The sequence below is a fragment of the Bufo gargarizans genome, chromosome 4 (genome assembly GCF_014858855.1).
Source record: "Bufo gargarizans isolate SCDJY-AF-19 chromosome 4, ASM1485885v1, whole genome shotgun sequence".
Lineage (NCBI taxonomy): Eukaryota > Metazoa > Chordata > Amphibia > Anura > Bufonidae > Bufo > Bufo gargarizans.
In genome coordinates this window covers 230,733,427-230,759,913 of record NC_058083.1, presented here as the reverse complement: position 1 = coordinate 230,759,913, position 26,487 = coordinate 230,733,427, and the positions used below count along the sequence as shown (strand labels likewise).

The 26,487-nt window shown below is 46.2% G+C and overlaps 1 protein-coding gene across 3 annotated transcripts in view; it reads left to right on the top strand.

Annotated features, from left to right (window-relative positions):
• The window catches only part of PRIM2 (DNA primase subunit 2), a 203,700-nt gene that overhangs the window by 118,377 nt on the left and 58,836 nt on the right, over window positions 1-26,487 (top strand). For all 3 annotated transcript variants that reach the window (XM_044291652.1, XM_044291653.1, XM_044291654.1), the window contains 2 exons: window positions 6,680-6,752; window positions 9,229-9,414. In XM_044291652.1, coding sequence (XP_044147587.1) covers window positions 6,680-6,752; window positions 9,229-9,414 — 259 coding nt within the window. The remainder of the gene's footprint in view (window positions 1-6,679; window positions 6,753-9,228; window positions 9,415-26,487) is intronic.

The window sequence follows — 26,487 nt, the reverse complement described above, 5'->3', positions numbered from 1 at the left end:
GTGGTAATACGGTTGAGAGTTGATTCTCTGTGGATTCAATCTGTTTCGTTAATTCGCCAATTGTTTGATGAGCCTTGTCTATGGTCAGAACTTGAAGCATTAAATCAAAAGAGCATTTGTTCAGTATGCTTTCAAAACGATTGCAAAAATCAGGGTCATCACGAAAAAGTGTGGGACGCAAATGGGACCGTAGTCCCCTCGGTATGCGACCGCTTTTGTGATACTCGGTGAGTGTCCTTTGGTTCTAACTGTTTGCATGGGCTCGGGTTGGGGTGGTTCCAATGGTCGCGGTTGGGGAATCTCGAATTCTTAGAAAGTACGTTCTAATTAGTCATTTGCTGATGTTTGAAGACTATGACTAGTTTTGTGAATCTTCTGAGCTGGAATGTGAGAGGGATTAAAGACGCTGACAAAAGAAAAGCAGTTTTAGACTATGTACGACAACACCAACCAGTTATATGCTGTCTGCAAGAAACCCACTTGCTCTCCTTTGACACTCATTTGCTCACTCCTTTCTGGGCTGGGCACAGCTTCCATGCTACGTATTCGTCATACGCCAGAGGAGTGAGCATTCTGGTTCATAAAAATATTCCATTTACCTGCATCACTAAAAAAAAGTTGATGCGGAAGGGAGGTATATATATTTACTGAAAGAGTATTTCCTTCTCAATGCACCTCGATTCTTTCCTTTGTCCCCGAAGACAGGCCCGGAGAACATGTCAGTGACAAATGCAGTATGATGTCAGTAACAGTTCTATTTATTCCATGTCATACAGGGCCTTATATACATTCATGCATACATACAAGAATAGCTGCAGCTCTCATTACAATAATGCTGACTAGTAGCAGTTCCTTATACAGACAGGCAGCTCTTGTTATAATAATGCTGACTAGAAACTTTTCCTTATACAGACAGGAGGTAAATGTATATATAGTCACCCTTCAATATGATGTCACCCAACCTTCTGTCCTTCATACAGATCATACAGCTAATTTTATTTAACCCTTCATTTACACTGCACTGTATTTAATGTTGAATGCGTTCTTGTAGGGATCTATATCCCCCCATCCTACTCTCCGCTGCTAATAAGGAAGGTGATCTCCTTTATTGCAGACTTACCACAGGTTCCCACTCTACTTTTTGGTGACTTTAAGGCCTCTTTCACACTTGCGCTGTCCGGATCCGGCGTGTACTCCACTTGCCGGAATTACACGCCGGATCCGCAAAAACGCAAGTGTACTGAAAGCATTTGAAGACGATCTGTCTTCAAAATGCTTTCAGTGTTACTATGGCAGCCAGGACGCTATTAAAGTCCTGGTTGCCATAGTAGGAGCAGGGGAGCGGTATACTTACAGTCCGTGCGGCTCCCGGGGCGCTCCAGAATGACGTCAGAGCGCCCCATGCGCATGGATGACGTGCCATGCGTGTGGGGCGCCCTGACGTCACTCTGGAGCGCCCCGGGAGCCGCACGGACGGTAAGTATGCTGCTCGCCACTACACTTTACCATGGCTGCCAGGACTTTAGCGTCCCGGCAGCCATGGTAACCATTCAGAAAAAGCTAAACGTCATATCCGGCAATGTGCCGAAACGACGTTTAGCTTAAGGCCGGATCCAGATCAATGCCTTTCAATGGGCATTAATTCCGTATCCGGCCTTGCGGCAAGTCTTCAGGATTTTTGGCCGGAGCAAAAAGCGCAGCATGCTGCGGTATTTTCTCCGGCCAAAAAAACTTTACGTTCCGGAACTGAAGACATCCTAATGCATCCTGAACGGATTTCACTCCATTCAGAATGCATTAGGATAAAACTGATCAGGATTCTTCCGGCATAAAGCCCCGACGACGGAACTCTATGCCGGAAGAAAAGAACGCAGGTGTGAAAGAGCCCTAATACTGTTCCCTGTCCAAAATTAGACAAGCTCAGCCAGACCTCTAGTGTGATTAATGGGGGTGTTACTCCCTTCACGCGATTGATACAGGAGGCGGCGCTTTTGGATTTCTGGAGACTGAGAAACCCAGATACGAAGCAGTATTCTTGTCACTCTAGTTCGCATGGCTCATTGTCTAGAATTGACTTGGTGCTAGGAAATGAAGCTATGGGCCGTTTTATACGAGACATAGTATACCTCCCTAGAAGGTTGTCTGACCATTCTCCATTGCTGACAGTCATTGCCGTGCAGCCACGCTTGCAGCAGGGAGACAGGTGTTGGAAATTTAACCCGAATTGGCTGCATATACTAGTGGATGTAGCAGATGTTAAGCAGCAGTTGACAGAATTTTTCACTTTTAACTTGACTACTGCCTCGCGGAGGGTTGTTTGGGATGCGCTGAAAGCTTTTTTACGGGGTCTTCTGATAGCGAGGGTTAATGGGAGGAAAAAGGAGACTGACGCAAGAAGTAGCAGAAACAGAAGCTGAGTTTATTTTAAATCCATCTGTAGATTCTGAGAATAAGTGGACAGAGGCCCAAAAGGCACTGAATGACAGATTATTGGTGAATGCGCAGAACAGGAGATTTTTTTTTCAAAAACAGCGGTACTATGAGGAGGGTGAAAGGACAGGGAGATTGTTGGCTCTCTTGACTAAGGCCTAATATCAGTCTAGCTTTATACCAGCTCTACGTAATTCAGAAGGGTTAGTATGTAGCTCCCCGGAGCAGGTAGTAGAAATTATGTCCTCCTTTTACTGAAATCTATACTCCTCAAAAATTACTGCCACTGAGGCTCAGATGGAGGACTTTTTAACCCCACTTGATCTCCCTTCTCTTACACAGGACCAGCAATCCCAGTTAGACGCCCCCATTTCCCTTATAGAATTGGAAATGGCGCTTCAAGACATGTCTAATAATAAAGCTCCTGGGGGGGATGGATTACCAGCTGAAATTTACAAAACGTATTCCTCAGTACTCCTGCCCCAGTTGTTAGAAGTGTTTAAAGAGGCTCAAACTAGTAAGGCCCTGCCAGCTTCTATGAATGATGCCATTATTGTGGTTATCCCAAAACCGGGAAAAGACGTCCTAGAGGCAGAATCTTATCGACCCATTTCCTTATTGCAGGTGGACATTAAACTGTTGGCGAAGGTATTGGCTAACCGTTTGAATCGGGTGATTAAATCTGTAGTCCACTCTGATCAAGCCGGTTTCATACCCAACATGTCAACGGCAGTGAATATTAGACGACTGTACCTGAACATTCAGGTGGGCCGGACGCATGCGTCGAATGCGGCGGTCGCGTCTCACAAAGCATTAGACAGTGTGGAATGGCGATACCTCATTCATGTGCTAAAAGCCATGAGATTCGGGTCAGGGTTTATTAAATGGGTCCAGTTACTATATGCACGCCCTACTGCTAGACTACAGGTGAATGGCGATCTTTCTGACTCCTTTGAACTGCACAGGGGGACTAGGCAGGGGTGCCCTCTTTCGCCGCTATTATTCGCAATCGCGGTGGAACCTTTGGCAGAGGCTCTCCGAAAGGCAGAGGCGGTGAAGGGTATCACTTGTGGGACAGTAACGGAAAAGGTTGCTCACTATGCAGATGACCTTCTGTTATTTCTTGATGACTGGACTTCCTCTCTGCCGGCAGCTATGCAAATCATTAATGACTTTGGGCGTTTATCTGGCCTGACTATTAACTGGGCAAAGTCAATGCTAATGCCTTTGGGAAACGCTTCGCAGAGGGATCATAGTTTTACTGCAGGTTTGCAGGTTGTACCCTCTTAAGTATCTGGGTATACAGGTATCTGCAGATTCTCAGGATTTTATCTGTTTGCACTTATTACCACTATTAAATAAATTCAGACGGAAGGTCCAAGTGTGGATTAGGCTTCCCTTGTCACTCATCGGTCGTACCAACTTGCTAAAAATGATCCTTATGCCTCAGCTTTTGTACATTTTACATAACTCCCCGACCTGGATCCCCTTACAAATATTTAATTCTATTAATGCTATATTTCGAGACCTTATTTGGAAGAAAGAAAACACCCCGAATTAAACTTGCGGTGCTGTGCAGATCCAAAACCATGGGGGGGTTGAGTGTCCCTGACCCAAGGATGTATTTCATAGCGGCCCAACTACAACATCTTCGGGGATGGGGAGAGGCAGATATGTTGAGCACTGCTGGACGGGTTGTGCAACAGCTTATCCGTACTAAGAATGTAATGGCAGCTTTGGAAGGTGGAGTTTTTTATGACAAGGGTAGGCAATATGATATCCTACGCACCATACACATAGTATGGTGGAAAGCTAAGGAGATTGTGGGAATCCAAGGGTACACCCAACTTACCCCGATCTGGCCTAACTACCTGTATAAAGAGCTAAATACGGTAACTAATGTGAAATTATGGGACGTCTATGGTCTTAATCGAATGTATCTGCTATATGAGAACAACTGTTTTAAATCCTTTTATTATGCTGCAGCAAAAGTTTGGTCTACCTAAGACGTTATTTTATGTCTACCTTCAGGTACGACATGCTGTACAAACGCAGGACAGTAAGGAGAAAATAGTCTCTGCTGATTCACATCCGATTATTACTCATATTACCTCCCTGGGGGATACAAGAGGGGTGATCTTTGTTATATCTGAGCTTGATAGAGGCGTTACACAAGGCTCATCCGCTGCAGTTGTATCCCAAATGGCAACATGATGTCACGGACCTAACTGTGGAGCAGTGGGAGGAGGTATTGGAGGATTTCACAGTGGTAGCAGTAAGTGAGGCCCACAGAGTCTCACAATTGCTATTACTGCATAGAGTGTACAGAACTCCAGTCTTATTACACAAAATGGGGTATAGGACGGATGATAATTGCCCTAGATGCGGCGCACATAATGCTGATTTAATTCACTTAATGTGGAATTGCCAAAGGTTGCGAAGATATTGGTCTGATGTGGGGAACTTAGTCAGTAATGTGTTTGATGTAGCTATTGAACTAACTCCTACCATCTGTATTCTGGGATATACCAAGGAGATACCAGTTACCTCTGAGATTAGAATAGCGATCACAAGAATCCTTTACCAGGCAAGGAAGCTAATTGCATTTTACTAGATTGCCTCTGGTCCCCCCAGCTATTCAGAACTTAGTAGATAAGATTCGTATGCTAGTAAGACTGGAGAGCTATGTGTACCAAAAAACGAAGGAGTAATAAGAAATTTGAGAAAATATGGTCCCTTTGGATATCACATTATAATGTTGTGGTTTAATGTAATAAACTTGTTGATTTGAATGCAGATGGGTACGTGTGGTACGATGATCTGTGAGTAAGGTTGGGAGATAGGAGGAGTGGATGCTGGATATGCATGTGAATAATGGAGAACCAATGGAAAAACGGGCAATGGCCTATCCTGAAGATCTTCTGGGACTATGGTTCTTGGAGTACTGTGAAGCTACCATTGATGCCTCTTCTAGAGACTTTCTTTCAACAGCGACCCCTAGACTTTGGGTGTGGGGAGGGAGTGGGGGGAAGGGTTATGTTTTATGTTTTTTCCCTTTTTTTGGGGGGGGGGGGATTGTTTGTATAAAATCTTATTGAAAATCAATAAAAAAGATTTGATCAAAAAAAAAAAAAGAGCCTCATGTCAGAGGACCTGCCTGTGTAAAAACTGGGGTATGTCCGTGTTCAGCTTTAATTTTTTTGTATGTAAAATTGGGAAAGGGGTTGGTTTTGACTTTTTACTATTTTTAGTGTTTTTTTTGTTTTTTTTCCATTTTTTAAAAAGTGCATGAATATGCAGTCTTCTGCTTGTACCATAGACTGCGGTCAAATACTTTTCCAGTGTATTGGATTTTTATGGACTGCCTGAATTTTATGTTTTTGAGTCTATTTTTTAGAATTTTTTACTGTAATTTTTAGTCCACTTAGGGGGCTTGTATATATGGTCTTCTGATCGCTATAGAATACTAATGCAGTTTATGGGATTTATAAAGGCCGGCTTTGCAGGCTGCTCGCTATGACAGGCTTGGGAGTCTTCACAAGACCCCAGGCTGCCATAGCAACATATCTAATTCCCTGAATTCCTCTGTCTAGCAGGTCTGATTCTGCAGCCTGTGTAGACTGCAGCAGCTGAGGGTTTAAACTATCGATCATTGCAGCCAGGTATTAGCTGTATGGAGTGGGATCAGTGGATGACCCTATCCATAGAACTCTCGACCTGACCTACTATTCAGTACCTTGTACTGAATTCTAAAAGTTTTAAATAAAACATTTACACTTGATTTAATTTTTATGCTGAAAAACTAGAACTAATCCTCAAATATGAAGGGCATTAGGGTATCTTTATATATTCGGCCTTGCTTCAAGGGGCTGTTTAAGAACCAACAGCCTCAGTGGTGGTAACCTTTTGGCTATAAAAAAAAAAAATGCATCTCATCTGTTAGTTTTCCTACAGTCCCTACTGCATTGGAAGTTGCTTGGTCTCGTGACTGCTGAGGCCAGTGACTGCAGTAGTCACTAGACCAGGCCTCTTCCAGTTCAATGGGAATAGGAAGTGGCAGGGAACAGGGCACCTTTAGAAGAGCAGTGAAATGAGCAACACTATTAACGTTTAAATTTATCCTTACAAAGTGACATTATTTAATACCTATTCTCATTTCCATTGAATTCACTGTTCTGTTTTTCATCTAAATGTCTTCCTGCTTGGCAGTGAATTAGCAGGTAACTGTTCTTATTGTTTTTCCTCCTAGTCATTCATACACTGGGCAAGACTTTAGTTCGCAAAAAAATGCTGGAAAAATTTCTCTTGACCAAATTGATGCGGTAAGTTTTGGAAAAACTCATTTCAGATGATTCCTCATTTAAAGGGAATATGTCACCTGATTTTATAATTTTATGCTATCACCATTGCCATGTTCAATAAACTGCCTTATTTCCTACAGTGGTCGTCTTTCTTCATTTTGTGTTGTCATTTTGTTAAAAGATCTTTTTCTGTTATGCAAATGAACCTCCAAGGTGCCCATAGGGGTGTTTTTATCATCTCTGGAGCCCAGTAACTCCTCGATGCAGTGCCCAGCCCGCCTTAATTTGAAGCCCAAGCGCGCCTCCTGATCCAGAAATATCCTTCCACAGCCGAGGCAAAGGCAACCGCCCCCTCCGCTACGTCGTTTTTAACCTTCCAGATATGCCTCGTTATTCTTCATGTCTGCCACCGGAAATCTGGCGCAGGCGCAGTGCCGCTGACTGCTTGCGCGATAATAAAGCTCCTCAGGGCAATAGCCTCAAAAGTGTCACTGGGCATGCGCTGAGCCCAGTGAGGTAATCTTAGCGTTGTTGCCTCAGGAGCTTTATGATCATGCAGGCAGTCAGCGTAACTGGGCGTATCTGGAAGGTTAAAGATGATGTAACTGAGGGGGCGGTGCCGTTTGCCTTGGATGTGGGAAGATATTTCTGGATCAGGAGGCGTGCTTGGGCTTCAAATTAACGCAGTCTGGGCCCTGCAGGGGGGCGTTACTGGGCTCCAGAGATGAAAAGAAAACGCCCCTCTTAGCACCTTGGAGGTTCATTTGCATAACAGAGCTTTTTTTTAAAATCGAAATGACAACACGAAATGAAGAAAGAAGACCACTGCAGGAAATAAGGTACTTTATTGAACATGGCAATGATGACAGCTTAAAATGATAAATCCAGGTGAGAGATTCCCTTTAAGGCTGGGTTCACACCTGAGCGTTGCGCGTTTTACGCGCGTTTTAGTCGCGCATTTTTTTGCGCGTTTTTTGTAATAGTAAACGCGCGTTTGAGTGATTGACTACAGTGTCCTATGGCCACAAATGCGCGTCAAAACGCCCCAAAGAAGCTCAAGTACTTGTTTGAGCGTCGGGCGTTTTACAGCGCGATCGTACACGCTGTAAAACGCCCAGGTGAGAACCATTCCCATAGGGAAGCATTGGTTTTCATGTGTTGAGCGTTTTACAGCTCGTTTGAACGCGCTGTAAAACGCTCAGGTGTGAACCCAGCCTAAGGGGTCATCATTTTCACATGGGTTACTTTAGTATATCTTCTGCATTAACATTGTTTGCATGTTTGTCTTCTCTCAAGGTGGGCTTACGCGGCTTGATGTTGCAGGAGACTGTTTGGAAGGAAGCGTTCCTTCCTGACAACTGCCTGCTCGTCATTGGAGGTGAAGAGTTGCTTTTACATGCTGCTATCCCCTTCACTATATGGAGATTTGCGATGGCTACTGCCATCACTCATCCCCATACAGATAAATTATTTCTGGGCAGCAAAGTGCTGTTTTTACAGCATGATCTGCTGCCCAGAAATTACGATTTAGGTGTCCGCATAAAATATAATTTCACTCGATGAACAAGCGTTTCCTTTGTTTATCAGGTAATCTATGGCACCTTTACACGGGCAGATCATCATACGGACGTACACCCGTGATACTCTGCCCAACAATAGGGCAATGTAAGTCAACCATTAGTCTAGGATTGACTAGAGAAAACTCTCCATGTGGGAGCATGTTTTCCCAGCCTAAACTCTGCTCTTGACAGGACCTCACAGCATTATATTGATTTATAATGCTGTGTGTCCCTGCCTGACATTGGCTGTAATAAAGTATGCATTATGTGTGGCTGTAATAAAGTATGCATTATGTCAGTACAATTCATTACAGCCAACATCAGGCAGGGACACGTAGCATTATAAATCATAATGCTGTGAGGTCTTGTCACAGGAGAATTCAGGAGATATCACAGATGGAGATGTGTGTATGTGTGTGTGTGTGTGTATATATATATATATATGTCCACCAGATCAGCCCCTCCATGTCCCCCACTCCCATCTGGCCATCCATTTCCAGCTGTCCCCCTTCAGTGCAATCTCCCCAGCGCCAGTGAAATAAAATACTTACCTTTCCTGTAGGGGCGCCACGCCTCAGCTCCTTCCTTTTTCTTCTCCGTGCGCTGCACTGGATCCTGACGTCACACAGCGTCGGGTCATAGTAGCCTACCGTACTTGCACTATGACCTGACGATGTGTCAGGATCCAGTGCAGCGTGGTACGGGCTGGCGGGTGTCAAGGGAGCGGTAAGTAATAACAAGTGCTTCACTCCCGCTCCGTGGTCACATGACACAAACGAATCCTCAATGCAATAAATTAGCATCAATGATTTTTTTGGGTCGAATTACTCGACAAAATCGAGTAATCGTTCCAGCCCTAATATTTAGTAATATCTGCAAGTAGTTAAGGTGTAAAGCAAATACTTTTCAGCAGTACTGAACTTCTATATTTCTTTCAGCTTGCTACAAAATCATTTCCCCTCTGCATGCGTCAATTGCACAAGTCTTTGAGAGAGCACCATCACCTTCGTCATGGTGGACGCATGCAATACGGTCTGTTCCTCAAAGCCATTGGTTTGACACTAGAACAGGCTCTACAGTTCTGGAAGCTGGAATTTACAAAGGGAAAGGTTGACTCAGAAAAGGTATCCATTATTTGTCTTCCTTTCTATCCATTATGTGTCGTAAACACTGCAGATTTGCTGCTATGTGGTATATGCCAAATAGCAGCATTGTACAGTACCAGCAATGGAATCTCTTCCACACGGTGTGGAGAAAGCCTACAGCAGAATCTGACCCGTGGTGTGCACTTGGAATCTGCAGCATGTCAATTTATATTCCAAGCAATTCTCCCAGGCATATCTATGGCAAAATCTGCATTTTATTCATGCAGATGTTGCACAGAGTTGTTTAAATTTTTCGCTGCATTTTATGTCCCACGTGGACGTATCCTAAAATTGACTTGCCTTAAAGAGGTTGCCTAATGAGTTAATGTCCCATTTGACATGTAATACATGGTTCGTGTGTTGAGCCTGTAAGAACATACAGTAAGTCTCTGTTCACCAGCATTTGTCTCTTCAATGAGAAACAGAAGCTTTACTCAAGCATAACAGCAGTGTAGCAGGGCTCCAGATGGTGATCCAGAATTTACAAATGGCGACAAGACTTCTTAGTCTTGTCGCCATTTGCGACTAGACCCGCAGCTCTACAGTTGAATACAGCGGCGGCGCACAGGAGATGATAGCAGATGTTCTTCTTAGAAGCGCAGTGGAGAAGGAGTCTCTCCCTCCCTCCTGGGCTGCTGCCGCCGCCAATAAGTAGAGAGTCAGGAGGAGGAGGGGCTGTGAAGATAACTGACCTGTTAATACAAATATTACAAATACTGGAGGCGGGTGCCGGAATCAAATAGCCGGCACCCGACCTCTGACAGGGAGCTGCGATCTGCTGCAGTTAACCCCAGTATAATAAACATTATTTGTGCAGTGTGCTGATCTCCCCACCGCCAACCACTCAGTGTTAATCATTGGTGGTTCAGTGGCAGTTCCGATCTGAGCCCCAGCAGTGTAATCCTGGGGCTCCGATCGGTTACCATGGAAGCCAGGACGCTCCTGAAGCCCTGGCTGCTATAGTAAGCTGAATGCAATAAACAGATGGCCCACTGTGGATAATCACGACTGGTGCTCAGGTCAAAAAGAACCACCCCTTATTCTCGATAATAATATGGAATATAGAAAATTGGAGCGGCACTCAAAACATTCTGAGAGCAATGTGGAACCACACAAATTTATTGTATCACAATGTACCTAGGTACTATACATCTAATATATAAAATGCAATATAAAATATATCGATTATATGGAATAAGTCGAATATATAGAATCAAATATATAAAATGTAAAATAGAACTTCAATAAAACATTGTGAATCGATTGTTGCTTTGGTTTCTAATGAAGACTTGTCTGTATAGGTAAGAGTCCCAGTAGAAAATGTCTAATATCAATCTGCATGTGTAGCACCTCTAATCTTTATGTATAAAGGACACAATTTCGCCTTAGTTAAAAGCTTTCATAATCAATTGGTTTTACCCGCTTTAGAGAGTGGCTATACACATTTGTTACTCACGATACGTTGCACTGGTCAAAAACTTTTTCTGCATGTAGAGATTTTTTTCAGTGGGTCAGGAGTCCACGGAATTCTTGGATATAAAGATTTCACGACTGGACAATAAATACATCTGCAACACCTATAATAAACCAACTGCAAAAAACAGTTTCATACCCTTCACAAGTTGCCACTTCTGTATCCGTGGTTGAAAATATGCCTTCCTATCAGTCTTCTTTGTTTAATCGGGAATATGCTTCATACCTCACCCCTTATTACATTCACCAAAGTACCCAACCTAGGGTTAAGGATTGCACCCTCTATTAGAAACTACACAAAGAAAGAAAGTACCACACGTCAAAAATGGTTTAAATATGAATGGTTTTTCTAGGTGTGGGAAATGTTTGGGACATAGGAATACAACATTCCCGAAAAAAAAACACTAGGGTCCAATCCACTCAGAATGACTTTGCTTTAGACATCAAGGCTTGTCCTACATGTGACTCCTCCAGTGTCGTCTACCTTATCCAGTGCCCCTGCCAGAAATAGTACATTGGCAGAACTAAGAGACCCCTGACAGTAAGGATCTCAGAACATCTGAACAATATAAAGAAGGGCTTTGAGAACCATTCTTTATCAAAGCACTTTAAGATTGCGCACAATAGTGACTTCAGGGGTATCTCTTATGTGGCCCTGGAGAAGGTAGACGTACACTGGAGAGGAGGCAACCACATTATGAAAATGTCGCAGCAGAGTCTAGGAGAATCTATGAATTTGGTAGCCTTCTCCCAGCTGCTCTGAATTCCGACTTAGAGATTTTTGGGTTCAATTGAACCGTTGGTTCATCACTGCAGATATTGTATGTATTCATTTTCACATGATTATTGATAGTAATCCTTCCAGTGTTCAAAAATATCACTATATTAGTGACACCGTCACGTATAAATATTTAATGAAGTGTCACACACACATTAGAATTACAAAGACAGCACTTTTTCACTTTGATATATTTCATTTCACTTCTAATGGAAATTTGATAAAATACTCACTTTATGGTTTTTGAAAAATTTCACATGCAGAACACTAATAATTTTTGCACATATACTACAAAAAACGCAGGTATACTGAGAAAAACACATCACTATAAAGATATGAGCCCAAAAACAAAGGATAATAAAATTGAAAAATATGAATGTGGTTGGCAAACTGCAATAATATCGGACCAGAAATGAGTTAAGGATAAAATAGAGAAGCATGAATTACGCAACAATAACCTACTGTTTGAATGTAGAACTGTATATTGTATCCATTAGAAATGATTCAAAACCGCTGTTCTTAATGTAGATGCGATATATCCTTTTTCCTTTTTGCACCAGACAAGTTTGGTAAAAAATCTGTAGCTATGAAAAAATAATAATAAAATCGGATACCCTCGCTTTGAAAAAAATTGGACACTCCAACCACTTAATCTAACTACCAACACATGTTAAAACCTGATGTGAACAATTAAGGATGGATGAAGAGAGTATAAAAGTCGAGAGGTTCAGACCACAGGTGACCCACTGAAGAAGAGATAAGCTATCTCGAAACGCGTCTGGTCGGAATATCTGTGCGTTAAATAGACTACACATCATACACGGCCATGTATTAAATTCTACTATCAAGGAGCAAAATATCGCTTCACTTATGAAACCTATAGACGGACCAAGTCTCACGAGAATTGTGCCGAGATCCCGAAAGACGCTGCAAAACGAAACCAACATTGCTGGAGCGTGGTGTGAGCTGTGGGACGCCACTGAAAAAACTCTCTACACGCAGAAAAAGTTTTTGACCAGCGCAACGTATCGTGAGTAACAAATGTGTATAGCCACGCTCTAAAGTGGGTAAAACCGATTGATTATGAAAGCTTGAAACTAAGGTGAAATTGTGTCCTTTATACATAAAGATTAGAGGTCCTACGCATACAGATTGATATTAGACATTTGCTACTGGGACTCTTACCTATACAGACAAGTCTTGATAAGAAGATAAGAAACTAAAGCAACAACAGATTCAGAATGTTTTATTGAAGTTCTATTTTAAATTTTTTATATTAGATTTTCTATATTCGATTTATCATATATTTGATTCTATATATTCGACTTATTCCATATAATCGATATATTTTATGTGTTTTATATATTAGATGTATAGTACCTAGGTACATTGTGATTCAATAAATCTGTGTGGTTCCACATTGCTCTCAGAATGTTTTGAGTGCCGGTCCAATTTTCTATATGCTATAGTAAGCTCCCTGCTGCTGTGTGCACAAAGCCCGGGGCAGCTAAATCCCCCCCCCTCCCCTCTGACATATAAAATAAATAAACCTATTACATAGCGCTCCGTCTGAAAAGCCCAAACTATTAAGTTATTTAAAAATATCTCCTATGAGGAATTAAATAAATAAAACCATGTGATTCGCCATTTTTTTGTCACCTTGTCAGCCCAAAAATAGGATAGGACTGTTCTATTATGGGCCGAACATTTCATAAAATGTGGAATGCACGTGGCTTTTTTTCTTGTTTTCTTTTTTTGTTTTGTTCTTCTTCGCATGGTATTATCACAATACTTTTTTATGGTGTCGAAAGCGAATCCAAATTTTTATATCGACACAACCCTACACCGATCTGATCGGCATAGCTTTGTCACAATACCAAAATTTTGATTCGGTTTCGATTTGGCTTCTAATTTTTTAGTTCAGGAGCCAATGGCTGCTAGATATTTTTATTTTATTTATTTGTCTGGAGCACTGTGTAGTGATCACATCACTTATATACATACCAACCATGTGCACATCATTGACACATAACAAAACATTATGACACAAAATCAAAATATCACATTGAAATGCTAATCCCAACCTAATATTCCAAGTGAATCAACCTTTCACATTGAACTATCAAGCAAATTTATATTTCTGCTTTATATCTAATCTGTTCATAACAGATTATATCATACATCAAAATTAATGAGTTATGCATTGATCTCTTTTCCTAAAATAAGTCCTGTGCTACAGTCACATTTATAATAACTTGTTGCATTATTAGTGGCACTAGTGTAATTTATATGGTTATTTCATTTATGCTGTGTTTACAAATGTAGAGGTGTAATACTGTATCTATATTTTGCTCTATAAGACGCACCTAGGTTTTAGAGGAGGAAAGTAATAAAAATTTAATATTTTTCATCAAATCTTCATCGAACCTGAATCCCCTGTGAATATAAGATATACAATCTCTGCTTGGGAGAGCTGTGTGACCACCAGTATGACCCTTACCAGCTGGCACCAAACTTTCCCAGACTTGCATCAGACCTCAGATCAGACCCCCAATGTTAATTAGACATCAGATCACACCTCCATTGTTAAGGGGTTTTCTGGGAGTTTATATTGATGACCAATGACTGGATAGGTCATTAATATCAGATCAGTGGAGGTCCAACATCCGGGACACCTCAAGATTAGCTGTTAGAAGAGACCGGAGCTTTGTGGGTGCCGCAGCCTTTCCAGGCCATGTGACTTCAAGTTATTGAAACTGAGCTGCAATTCCAAGCTCAGCTGCTATATAATCTACAGCGCTGTGCTTAGAAAGCTGCCAGACGCTGACTGTGCTCACCAGAGCTCTGGCGAGTGCGGCAGCTCCCTGAAACAGCTGATCGTCAGGGGTGCCGGGACTCAGATCCCCACTCATGGGGTAATGGCGACCTTTTCTGAGGATTGGTCGTCCTTATCTATTCCTGGATAACCCCTTTAACCCTTTCGCTACCAGAACCATGCGTGTACGGCCTTGGAGCGATATGGCGCCCGATTACACGTGCAGCGGACGTCATGGCCAGCAGGTCTCTGCTTTTTCAAATAGCAGAGACCTGTGGCCAGGGGAACACCCAGAAATTTTGTCTACGGGGGGTCCGAAATTTTTGAGCATGTACGTTTTTTTAAAGACCATCCTACATAAAATAGGCCACGCCCAACAAAGTGTACAGCTAAAATTATATTGTTGAGGATGAAGGTAAGAGTATCACCCTCATCCTACATAGACTCACTGTACTCAATACTCCACCATACAGGGCCCCAACATAAAGCTCCTGTACTCACACTGCCCCCCACGTGGCTCTGTGGCAGGAGCTGTTGCAAGTTTTACTTCCTCCCTCCTAGTCCTGAAGGCGCCGAAAGGAGTGAAGGAAGAGCTGCGCGATATTGAAGGCTGTGTAGGTCCGGGTGGAGGAACCCGGCTCTATACATGATATCGAGAGAGGAGGGCCTGTCCTGGCTGCACTACCTGCTTCACATTATCAGGGGTCTCAAGTCTCCTGGACGTTCAGGGATTCTCCCGCTATTAGATAGCGACTCCCTGACGCCCGCATGTGAAACAATATATCCTGGAAAGGTTTACTCGCAGTAAACCTTTCCGGCAACCTGTAGCAGTGTCCCCTTCTCGGCGCGTGCGCACAGTGCAAGAAGCAGCCGATACCAGCAGTCCGCAATGGCGCATCAGGCTGAGCCTGTGCGCACGCGCGGGATCTCAAAGCGGGAGGAGGGAGAGGAGGCACTGAGGAGTAGAAGGCGGCGCTGGGCACGAACGGCGATGTGTGCAGCCGGGCATCATGCATCCACAGACCTCCCCTGCTTGGGCACCTTAATGATTGACTGGTTAGTAAAACCTGTTTTTCCGCAGAATAAAGCCACAAATGGCTTTTTATTTAGAAATCAGAATGCTACCCTGGACATGAGCATATGTTTAGCTCATAGGGCTTATAGGTGACAGAATCCCTTTAATCATATACATAAATATGATAATTTGGGGCAGGGTAATGAGCCCAGTCGTCCACACCATAGAGCAAAGTGTGCAGATACTGCATATGTTTGGAAAATGTAATAAAAAGTTTCTGAAAGAAAAAAAAATGAAAACCTCCCGTAAATTAGACGTGCACCTCCGTGAAATTAGTTTTTGCAGGTTGGGGTGTCTGCATTATACAATGGACAACAGCAGGCTACAGCCAGGAAGCTCCTCCACTCTCCTCCCTCCAGATCCTGCTCAAGGCCTGTGGTTCCGCCCACCACCCTCCCATGGCCTGCTGCCCCCTTTGGCTGTCCTAACCCAGCTCTGTATTTTCCTTCTGCAAATGGCAGGGGGAGGAGCCGGAGCATTTCCTCTCCTACATACTGCCACATACCTCTATTAATGTCACCTTTTATGTAGACGTTCTCTTTCCTCGTCTTCTCCATTCAGACCAGACCCAATACTATACTGCAAAAATTGTCCCCTGATAAATAGTACTAGACAGAAAGTGCCCCCTTAAACAATTATTGGCACACAGTGCTCTAAAAAAAAAAAATAACTGTGCCCAGTAGATAGTATCCCGGACACTAATAGTATAAACATAATGTCCCCAAAAATATTTGTGCTAAGCTGATACTGTGCCAGGGTGCCCACCAAAGTAACAGTGCTCCCCAGATTCCCACCAATAGAAATAATTCTCTAGCAGAGCACACTTAAGTAGTCCCCATTGTGCCCATACTAATAATCATGTTCCTCATAGCCCCCAGTAGTACTAAAGTTCACCATAATGCCCCCTAGTAGTAATATTTCTCCTTATAATATGACAGTACAAGAAATACCACTGCTTAGTGCCTGCAGTTGAGATAATGTCCCCATAATGTATGCAAGTATAAAATACCCTTATATAGTGCCCCAGTAAATTCCCCTATAGTGCTCCTCTCCCCCTTTGCCATAGTGCCCCGATAATTTGCCAGAATAAAATACCCCATCTTAGTGCCCCCAGCACATGCCTCCATTGTGCTCCTCTCCCCCTTCCCCATAGTACCCCTCATAATATGCCAGTAAAAAAAATCCCCTTCGTATTGCCCCCAGCAAATGCCCCTATAGTGCTCCTCTCCCCTATAATGTTCCAGTATAAAAATCCACCTTAGTGCCACCAGATGCCCCCATAATATGCCATTTAAAAAAATCCCCCTTCTTAGTGCCACCAGATGCCCCCATAGTGCTCCTCTACCCCCCATAGTGCCCCATTAAGTGCCAGTTAAAAATGCCCCTTTCTAGTGCCACCAGATGCCCTATAGTGCTGCTTTCCCCTATAGTGCCTCCCATGTGCCAGATGCCATAGTGCCCCCTATAATGTGCCAGTAAAAAAATTCTATAGTGCCCCCCATAATGTGCCAGTAAAAAAAAATTCTATAGTGCCCCCCAAAGAATGCCCCTATAGTGCCACAAGATGCACCATAGTGCCGCACTCCACTATAGGGCCCCCCATAATATGCCAATAAAAAGCCCCCCAGATGCCCCTATAGTGCCGCCAAATAATGCTCCTATAGTGCCACCAGATGCCCCATAGTACTCCCCAGTAAAAAAAAAAAATGACGCCCTCCCCCCCCCCCCCCCCCCCCCCCTCCTCCAAAAAAATGTATAAAAATGCGCCAGTAAGAAATGCCCTGGTGGCACATTATAGGGGGCACCTAGTGACATCTATAAAAAAAAAACAAAAAAAAAAAAACACTAATACTTTGAGGCTAGCAGCAATGCTAAGCAGACCTCTTCTGGCCGGTGTGCTGCTCTGCTCAGGTGGCGTGATGATAATGATGTCATCGCGCCGCCTGAGACAGCCTCTGATAGGCTGCAGTCACTTGTACCTGCAGCCTATCTGAAGAACGGGGAAGGGAGACTCCTCTCCCTCCCCTGCTTTGCCGCAGCACAGCCATCTGTATCGCTGTCCTGAGGATGGCGATGCAGATTAATATGGAGATGAGCGCTTCCACAATAAAAAGCTGTAATACGACCACAACATGCTCCTGCCCCCTATGAAAATCTGTTACAGCTGCTTGTCTGTTGTCATTTATGATACTTTGTTTCTTCTCATGTGGTAGAGGGTACCCTCTGGAATCCGGTCTTGGGCAGGGATGCCTCCTCTGTATTCCCTATAGCTGCAACCCTGCACATAAGCAGTTTTTGGTTGAAATTATATTTCACACCAAATAAAAGTGCCTATATAATACCGCTGTTTGCCTTTTTTTCTGCTTTGAACCCAGATTGCCCCTGGTTTTCACAGAAATGAAACATGCTTTTTCCAGATAGTGTGTGACATAGCGAAACTGAGTGGAAGCATTGTTCACTAATTTAATGCTGTATGCAACAGTCCAAGGAGTCTGTAATATAAAATCAGTTTCACAAAACAGATGGAGAATTATGGATTTCTTGTAGAGAATGCTAATAGGGTGTTGATGGGCTTGCACAAGACAGAAGTGCAGACCTGAAGCAGAAAAATGATTCTGTATCTAGTGTGTACATAAATCCAGAAGGACTTGTTAAGCAATGAATCAGGATTTTCTTTATTGACCAACGTTGCTCCTCTATTTATAATTATCCGAGACGCAACATGGGTTTTTATTAATTATTTGTATCTGTGTTTATGCTGCATAGTCTTCTGTGTATTAACATAAAGCGCAGAATTGTTTTTTGTTTTTTTCCTAAACGTGCAAGAATTATTTATTTCTCGCTCATATCATTGGGGGACACAGGACCATGGGACACAGGACCATGGGTATAGCTTGCTGCTGCCACTAGGAGGCGACACTAGGCTGAAAGCTGTTTGCTCCTCCCCTGCAGGCTATACCCCCTCCAGCCTGGAGAGAGCATATCAGTTTTTAGCTTAGTGTCGTAGGAGGCAGACCTCCCTGCTTTGCAGGGTGGCGCTTTGATTTTATTTTTTTTTTATTTCATTTTTTATTTTTTCCAGTATCCGGATGGGGGGTCCAGGGTCGCTTGCGTCCCTGCATCCCCGGGAGGCGGGCCGGTGTACCTTGGTCACCGCCTTGCCGCCCCAAGAAGAAAAAGCGGACCAGGGCAGCCTCGCTCCCCTGCTTCCCCCCAGCTACAGGACTACCCTCTCTTCAGCCCTCCTCTGCCCGGACCCCTGTTGCCTGGTGCCAGCGGTCGTTGGGTGGTCCTGCTGGTGTTACAACTGAGGGTGAAGTCTACAGATGAAGATGGGTAAGTGACTCGCCTCCCAGGCCCCCACTCTCGGATAACAGCGTGCCGTACTGCACGGCACCAGTGCCCCTGAGCGCCCCCCCCCCCTCCACCCGCGCCCCCGCACCCGTGTGCGTTCCGCCGGCACCTGTCTCGGACCTATCCGCCGTCCGCTCCGTCTCCCTCCGTTCTTCGCCGCTGCATCGCATACAGCAGTATCTTTCTGTGCGATCGCAGCCGGCACTGCGGAGGGCAGATGCGCTACCTGCTGAAGAACTTCGCGGCGCGCCGGGACCTTCGTTACCGCACGGCGGTGTCGGGCTCTCCCCCTCTTCTGACCTCGGGGCCAGTCACAGCGCGGTCGCCCTTTCTGGGCAGCCATATTATCGGGGTCTTTAGGCACGCCGGCCGCGGCTGCGGTCACGTGCACAGGGGTGGGCGGCGCTTGCGGCCTTCTTCATTATCCTGCCGCTCCCGGGCTGTCAGGGGGCGTGGCTTATTCTCCCGCCCTGCTGAAACTTCCTCTTCCTCCCGGCGCAGCGTGGTGGACACAGGACCTGGGCTCTCGCTCCACTCTGGTAGGAGATAGATACCCCGTTCAGCAGGATATCAAACCATGTCTGACCCGGCCACTGACCCCCCTCAGGCAACCTGTGTGACCACTCACTATGCCTGTTCAGTGTGTTCAGCCAAATTCCCTCGGGGCCAGTCACTCTCACTGTGCTCGGCTTGTCAGAAGCCTGCGCAGAGCAATCCCCCTAGAACACTGCAGCCCACAGAAGCCTTAGATCGCCCTGTTCAGGGGGAACCAGACTGGGCAAGGTCCCTGTCTCGGGCAGTGGAGGACCTCTCTAAGGTCTCCCATTCCACCCTTTCTCTGTTGGGTCGTTTGGTAGAAAAGTCGCCACCGGTGCAATCCGCGCAACCGCATTGCACACAACCCAGAGGCAGGCCTCCTAGTAAGCGCCCCAGAGCAGGTAACCGTTCCTCCTCTGACGCCTCAGCATCCCCCCCTGCTCCTGGATCCCAGTCACAGGCGTCCTCCCTGTTAGGCGACGCACTGTCAGAGGGTGAGCTTGGGGATTCGGATGCGGATATGGATCTGGAGCACTCTTCTCAGATTGCTTCCATGGTGGATAGCCTGATTTCGGCAATAAAGGACACCTTCCGGGTTCAGGAGGATCTTCCCTCCACTAGCCAACAAGGGGTGTCGTTTCTGCGTGCGAAACAGACTCCTAAGGCATTCCCGTTGCACGAAGATTTTTCTATTGTGGTGAACAAGGCTTGGGACCAGCCAGGTTTGCGTTTTGTTATCCCAAAACGTCTGGACCTTCTCTACCCCTTTCCACGCGAGACAGTGGAACTGTGGTCCTCCCCGCCGAAGGTGGATCCGCCGGTGGCTCGACTGGCAAAATCTACGACTATTCCGGTAGCGGATGGTTCTTCACTCCAGGATCCGGTGGACCGTCGCGTAGAGTCGCTCGCCAAGTCAATCTTTACGGCGAGCGGTTCGGCACTGCGTCCGATTTTCGCGTCCGCCTGGGTAGCCAAGGCGGTTTCGGAGTGGTCCATCCGGTTAAGCCAGGACATTTTGTCCAACCTCCCGCCTGCTGAGCTCGAGTTGTCTGCGCTCCAAATTTCACATGCGGGAAAATATATCTGTGAAGCGGCTCTGGATGCTGGGTCGATGGTTGCCCGTGCCTCAGCTCTCACCACTTCGGTCCGCAGGGAGTTATGGCTCAAGGCCTGGAAGGCTGATTCTTCCTCTAAACGCTCTCTCCTAAAGCTTCCGTTTTCTGGGGCTCGGCTTTTCGGGCCAAAACTGGATGTCATAATCTCAGAAGCAACGGGAGGCAAAAGCACCCATCTGCCCCAACCCAAAGCGAAGCGGCCTTTTCAGTCCAGACCTGCGTCTTCACGCTTCCAGTCCTTTCGCCGTTTCTCGGGCACCCGTTCAGTTCCCACCTCCGCGGCGGGACCACCCAACCAGGATCGGCGGAGGGGCCCTTCCTTTAAGCCCCAGCAGGCTTGGCGTCCGCAGTGCCCAGCAACCTCGCACAGCGCCAAGTAAGCAGCCTTCCGCATGAAGGTTTGTCCCCACCCTCTCAGGTGGGGGGGCGTCTTCTCCTGTTCCAGGACATTTGGCACGCCCACATTCCGGACGCATGGACGCTCGAGGTAGTTTCCTCGGGCTACAAAATAGAATTCAGGTCCCTTCCCCCCAACCGTTTCTTCCCTTCCCAGCCTCCCAGGGATCCCGTCCGGGCCGCGGCTTTCTTGAACGCCGTCCAGTCCCTACTTCTGCGGGGGGTGATTTCTCCGGTACCTCCAGAAGAGCGTTTCACAGGTTTTTATTCCAACCTGTTTGTGGTCCCCAAGAAGGAGGGCGATGTGAGACCGGTGCTGGACCTCAAACTTCTGAATCACTATCTACGGGTTCAGAGGTTCAGAATGGAATCTCTTCGCTCCGTGGTAGCCTCATTGGTGCAGGGGGAGCACATGGCGTCTTTGGACGTACAAGATGCGTATCTCCACATACCTATCGCTGCCATGCACCAACGTTTCCTCCGATTTGCCATCCAGTCGGATCACTTCCAATTCGTCGCGCTGCCATTCGGTCTGGCGACGGCCCCGCGGGTGTTCACGAAGGTTCTGGCGCCCCTTCTGGGGATTCTGCGGTCCAGAGGCATTACCCTTCTCCCATACCTGGACGACATTTTAGTCAAAGCCCCGTCAGCGTCGCAATGCGCAGACAGCCTTCGGATTACGATGAGCACGCTCACTCGCTTCGGTTGGATTCTCAACCGAAGGAAGTCATGCCTGTCTCCGACCACTCGGATCAGGTTCCTGGGTATGACGTTGGACTCAGAGGCCGCCGTGGTCCGTCTCCCTCTGGACAAGAGATTGGGCATTCAGAAGGCAGTGGTTCTGCTCACCCGGCATCGCAAGGTATCGATTCGCAACTGCATGCGAGTTCTGGGGCTGATGGTGGCCTCATTCGAGGCGGTACCGTTCGCCCAGTTCCACACCAGGGAGTTTCAGCGGCTCATCCTGTCCTCCTGGGACAAGTCCCGGGATTCACTGGACCTCAGGATCTCGCTGCCTCAGCCCGTTCGCGAGGCTCTCGCCTGGTGGATGAATCCGGACCACCTGTCGTCAGGGAAGTCGTTCCTGCCGGTGTCATGGACGGTGATTACGACCGACGCCAGCCTCCGCGGTTGGGGAGGGGTCTTCGGTACTCGGACAGCCCAAGGTGTCTGGTCTCTGTCGGAGTCCAGACTACCCATCAATATCCTGGAGCTCCGGGCCATTTACCTCTCCCTTTGCCATTGGACCACCGATTTGCGGGGCCGTCCGGTCAGGATACAGTCGGACAACGCCACAGCGGTCGCCTACATCAATCACCAGGGGGGGACGCGCAGCGGACCGGTGATGGACGAGGCCGCGAGGATTCTGCAGTGGGCGGAAGCCCATGTCCCGGTGATCTCGGCGATCTTCATCCCGGGCGTGGACAATTGGACGGCGGATTTCCTCAGCCGAACGACGGTGGACTCGGGGGAGTGGGCTCTCCACCCGGAGGTGTTCGAGGACCTTTGTCTCCGGTGGGGTCGCCCGGAAGTGGACCTAATGGCATCTCGGTTGAACCACAAACTCCCGTGCTTCCTGTCTCGCGCAAGGGATCCGATGGCCTACGACGTAGACGCACTCGTGGCACCGTGGGACGACTTCAGTTTCCTGTACGTATTCCCGCCCCTGCCGCGGATTCTTCGCAGAATCAGGATGGAGGGTGTTCAGACGCTCCTAATTGCCCCAGACTGGCCGCGCCGAGCTTGGTACTCGGAGCTCGTTCTGCTCCTGGGGGACGCGCCGTGGCCTCTTCCACTCAGGCCCTACCTGCTCTCACAGGGCCCGGTCTTCCACCAGGGTTTACATACGCTGCGTTTGACGGCGTGGCTATTGAAACCTTCCTGCTGAAGAACAGGGGTTTCTCGGATGCGGTCGTTCGCACGATGATTAGGGCTCGGAAGCCCTCCTCCGCGAGAATCTACTATCGTACGTGGAGGTCGTTCTTGAAATTCTGTGAGGACAGGGGCCTCCCCTCTAGGAGGTTCTCCCTCCCTACGGTGTTGGCCTTTCTCCAAGCGGGTTTGGAGCTGGGTCTGGCCCTAAGTTCGCTGAAAGGGCAGGTTTCGGCCCTTTCCATATTTTTCCAGCGTACGCTGGCGGTGCTGGGGCCCGTCAAGACCTTCATGCAGGGTGTTGCGCACACCGCGGTTCCGTATCGGCCGCCGTTGCATCCCTGGGACCTGAATTTGGTGCTGGTGGCACTTCAGTCCGGGCCGTTTGAACCCCTGCGAGAAGTCTCCCTCCGCATGTTGTCATGGAAGGTCGCATTCCTGGTTGCCATTACGTCAATACGTCGGGTGTCGGAACTGGCGGCACTGTCGTGCAAGGAGCCCTTCTTGGTGTTCCATCAGGATAAGGTGGTGCTCCGGACGGTGCCGTCGTTTCTGCCGAAGGTGGTGTCGGCGTTCCATGTCAATGAGGACATTGTCCTCCCCTCGCTTTGCCCTAAACCTTCCCATCCTAGGGAAGTGGCGCTTCATCGTCTGGATGTAGTGCGGGCCTTACGGATCTACCTGGCCGCGGTAGCCTCCTTTAGGCGAGCGGATTCTCTGTTCCTAGTTCCGGAGGGTCCTCGGAAGGGTTTGGCGGCATCCAAGGTGGCGATTGCTCGGTGGATTAGATTGGCCATTCACGAGGCCTACCGCTCCAAAGGCAGGGTTCCTCCGCCTGGCGTCACGGCTCACTCTGCCAGGGCGGTCGGGGCTTCTTGGGCACACTTTCACCACGCTTCGGCGTCTCAATTGTGTAAGGCAGCGACTTGGTCTTCGTTGCACACCTTCACCAAGTTTTACAAGGTGCATTCGTTCGCATCGGCGGATGCTGCTCTTGGCCGTAGGATCTTACAGGCCGCAGTGTAGTGGCTCGACTGGAGGTGGAGTCAACGGTTTTCCCACCCTGGGGACTGCTTTAGGACGTCCCATGGTCCTGTGTCCCCCAATGATATGAGCGAGAAAACGAGATTTTTGTGAACTCACCTTGTAAAATCTCTTTCTCGCTTTATTCATTGGGGGACACAGCACCCACCCATTGTTGTTGGTTTCTACTGAGACCAGTGGTCCAAGTTACCGGTTGGGACTGAGGTCAGGTTCGGTTGTTTGGTTGGACTGTGGTCTTCCTGTTTTGTTCTGTTTCGGTATGTTTCTCCTACTGCTGAAGCACAAACTGATATGCTCTCTCCAGGCTGGAGGGGGTATAGCCTGCAGGGGAGGAGCAAACAGCTTTCATCCTAGTGTCGCCTCCTAGTGGCAGCAGCAAGCTATACCCATGGTCCTGTGTCCCATGGTCCTGTGTCCCCCAATGAATAAAGCGAGAAAGAGATTTTACAAGGTGAGTTCACAAAAATCTCGTTTTTTTTCCTTTACAATGTGGATGTTTTTACAAGTGGAAGGACTGATAATGGCAATGGCTTCATTTTTGATTTTTTTCAAAGAACACAAAATATGTTGTTCCAAATTATTCTGCATGCACAGATACCATAAGTTAATGAAAAATAAACACAATTTAAATCAAAAAGTTTATATTTCTAGTTCGTTACATTTTGATTTATGAACACTTCTTAGGATACTTTCACATATGCTATTTTCTTTCCAGTTTTGAGATCTGGCAGAAGATCTGAAAACCGGAGGAAAACACTTCAGTTTTATTTAATACAACCGACTGCATCCGTTCCGTTCAGATGCAGTTGTAGTAAATCGAAAGTGAACAAACCGGATGCAGCACCATTTAGTTACATTGATTTTAGTGCCGGAACCGGCTTGTTCAGTTTCACAAACCGGGCACAAAATGCAACAAACTGGAAAGAACGCATTCTGATGCACTCCTTTTCAGTTTTGTCTCCATTGACAGTGAATGGGGACACAACCGAAGCGTTTTCCTCAGTTTTTGAGATCCTCTGCCTGATCTCAAAACCCTAAAGGAAATTGTATTTGTGAAAGTAGCCTTTGAGATGACTTGAACATCTCCCTTATGAACTTGTGAGATCTCCCTTAGAGAATGCATGTATTGCCTCCCAGAGCCACTGTCGTATATCTTCCTTTTAAGGAGGCTCTATAGAAGGCAATTCAGTGGAGGCAGTGTGAAGCTCTGGGCAGTATTCTGCTGGGAAACCTTGGGCATTAATTTGGATGTTACTTTGACAAGTACCCCCTACCTAAACTTTGTTGCAGATCAACTATACCCTATTAATGGCAGTGGTAATCTCTAATGGCAGTGGCCTCTCAGCATGTCCTGCCACACTACAAAAATTGTTCAGAAATGGTTTGAGGAACATAGCGTTCAAGGTGTTAACATTGCCTCCAATTCTCCCAGATTTCAGTCTGATTGAGAATCTGTGGGATGTGCTGGAAAACTAAGTCCAATCCATTGGGGCTCTGCAATTTACAGGACTTAAAATATCAGCTGCTAACATCTTGATGCTAGATACCATAAGATACATGTAGAGTTTTGTGGACTCCATGACTTGATAGATCAGGGCTATTTTGGCTGCATGAGGAGGACCTAGGTTTTGATGTTATGCCTAATTGATTTAGAATTTATTGCAGCCATAACAAAGGTCAGAAAGTCAACCAAAAACGTATTTCCCATAGGGAGAACTTTGAGGTTGCGCTTATAACTACTCCTGCAGAAACAGTGGTCACTGTGTAGCCCTCTGTTTGTGTGAGGGTGCCATGGCACTACTTTCTCAGGCTCAATTCTTCTGACTGGTACTAAGTGTTTGCAGAAGTTCATATTCAGTGGTCATTTCTGAAGAGCTCACTTCATGTATTATTATAGGATTGCGACTGGTTATTGAATTTTTGAGCAGTGCGCAGAATCAGTAATTTTGTTCTCACCCGTAAATGTAGTGGATTGTATACTAGAATTGTTTGTAAATGGGAATCCAATAGTCTGTTCTTGTTTGGTATATTGGAAGCTCTTATTTTCATTTGTGTGATATTGACCATTGGGATGTGTATTATTTTTTACTTATTGTATATTTAATCCTAATGTAAGTTTTCTGTATACTGTAAAATTTTATTTAAGGTATTGTGGAAAAGTAGAAGCAAGGGAAGGTAGGATGAAATACTCTGAGGGACATTTTTCAAGACTGGCCTACCTATACATTAGTCTTGATCCCCCTGCTGTGGTGTGAGATGTGCCTAATTTATTAAGCAACAGATGCCTCTTAATAAATTAGGAGAGCCTCTAACTTGCCATGCGCCTGATACTGAAACCTGTGCCAGCTACAGGCTGAAGTACACTTCAGCTATAACTTAAGCCCCTCATACTAAGCCCAACTTGTGGTGCACTTTATGGAGAGAGCTATAATTTGCTTTTTTTTTTTTTTTATCCCACAATAGTGGCGTGCATAGCTTAATAAATGTCCCCTTTAATTCAGTATCCGTGGAAGTAAGGCACTATTAAATGATGCATTATCAAATGTTCTGGTTCATCAGTCATGGAAAAGTAAAACCAACTTGTAAGAGTTAA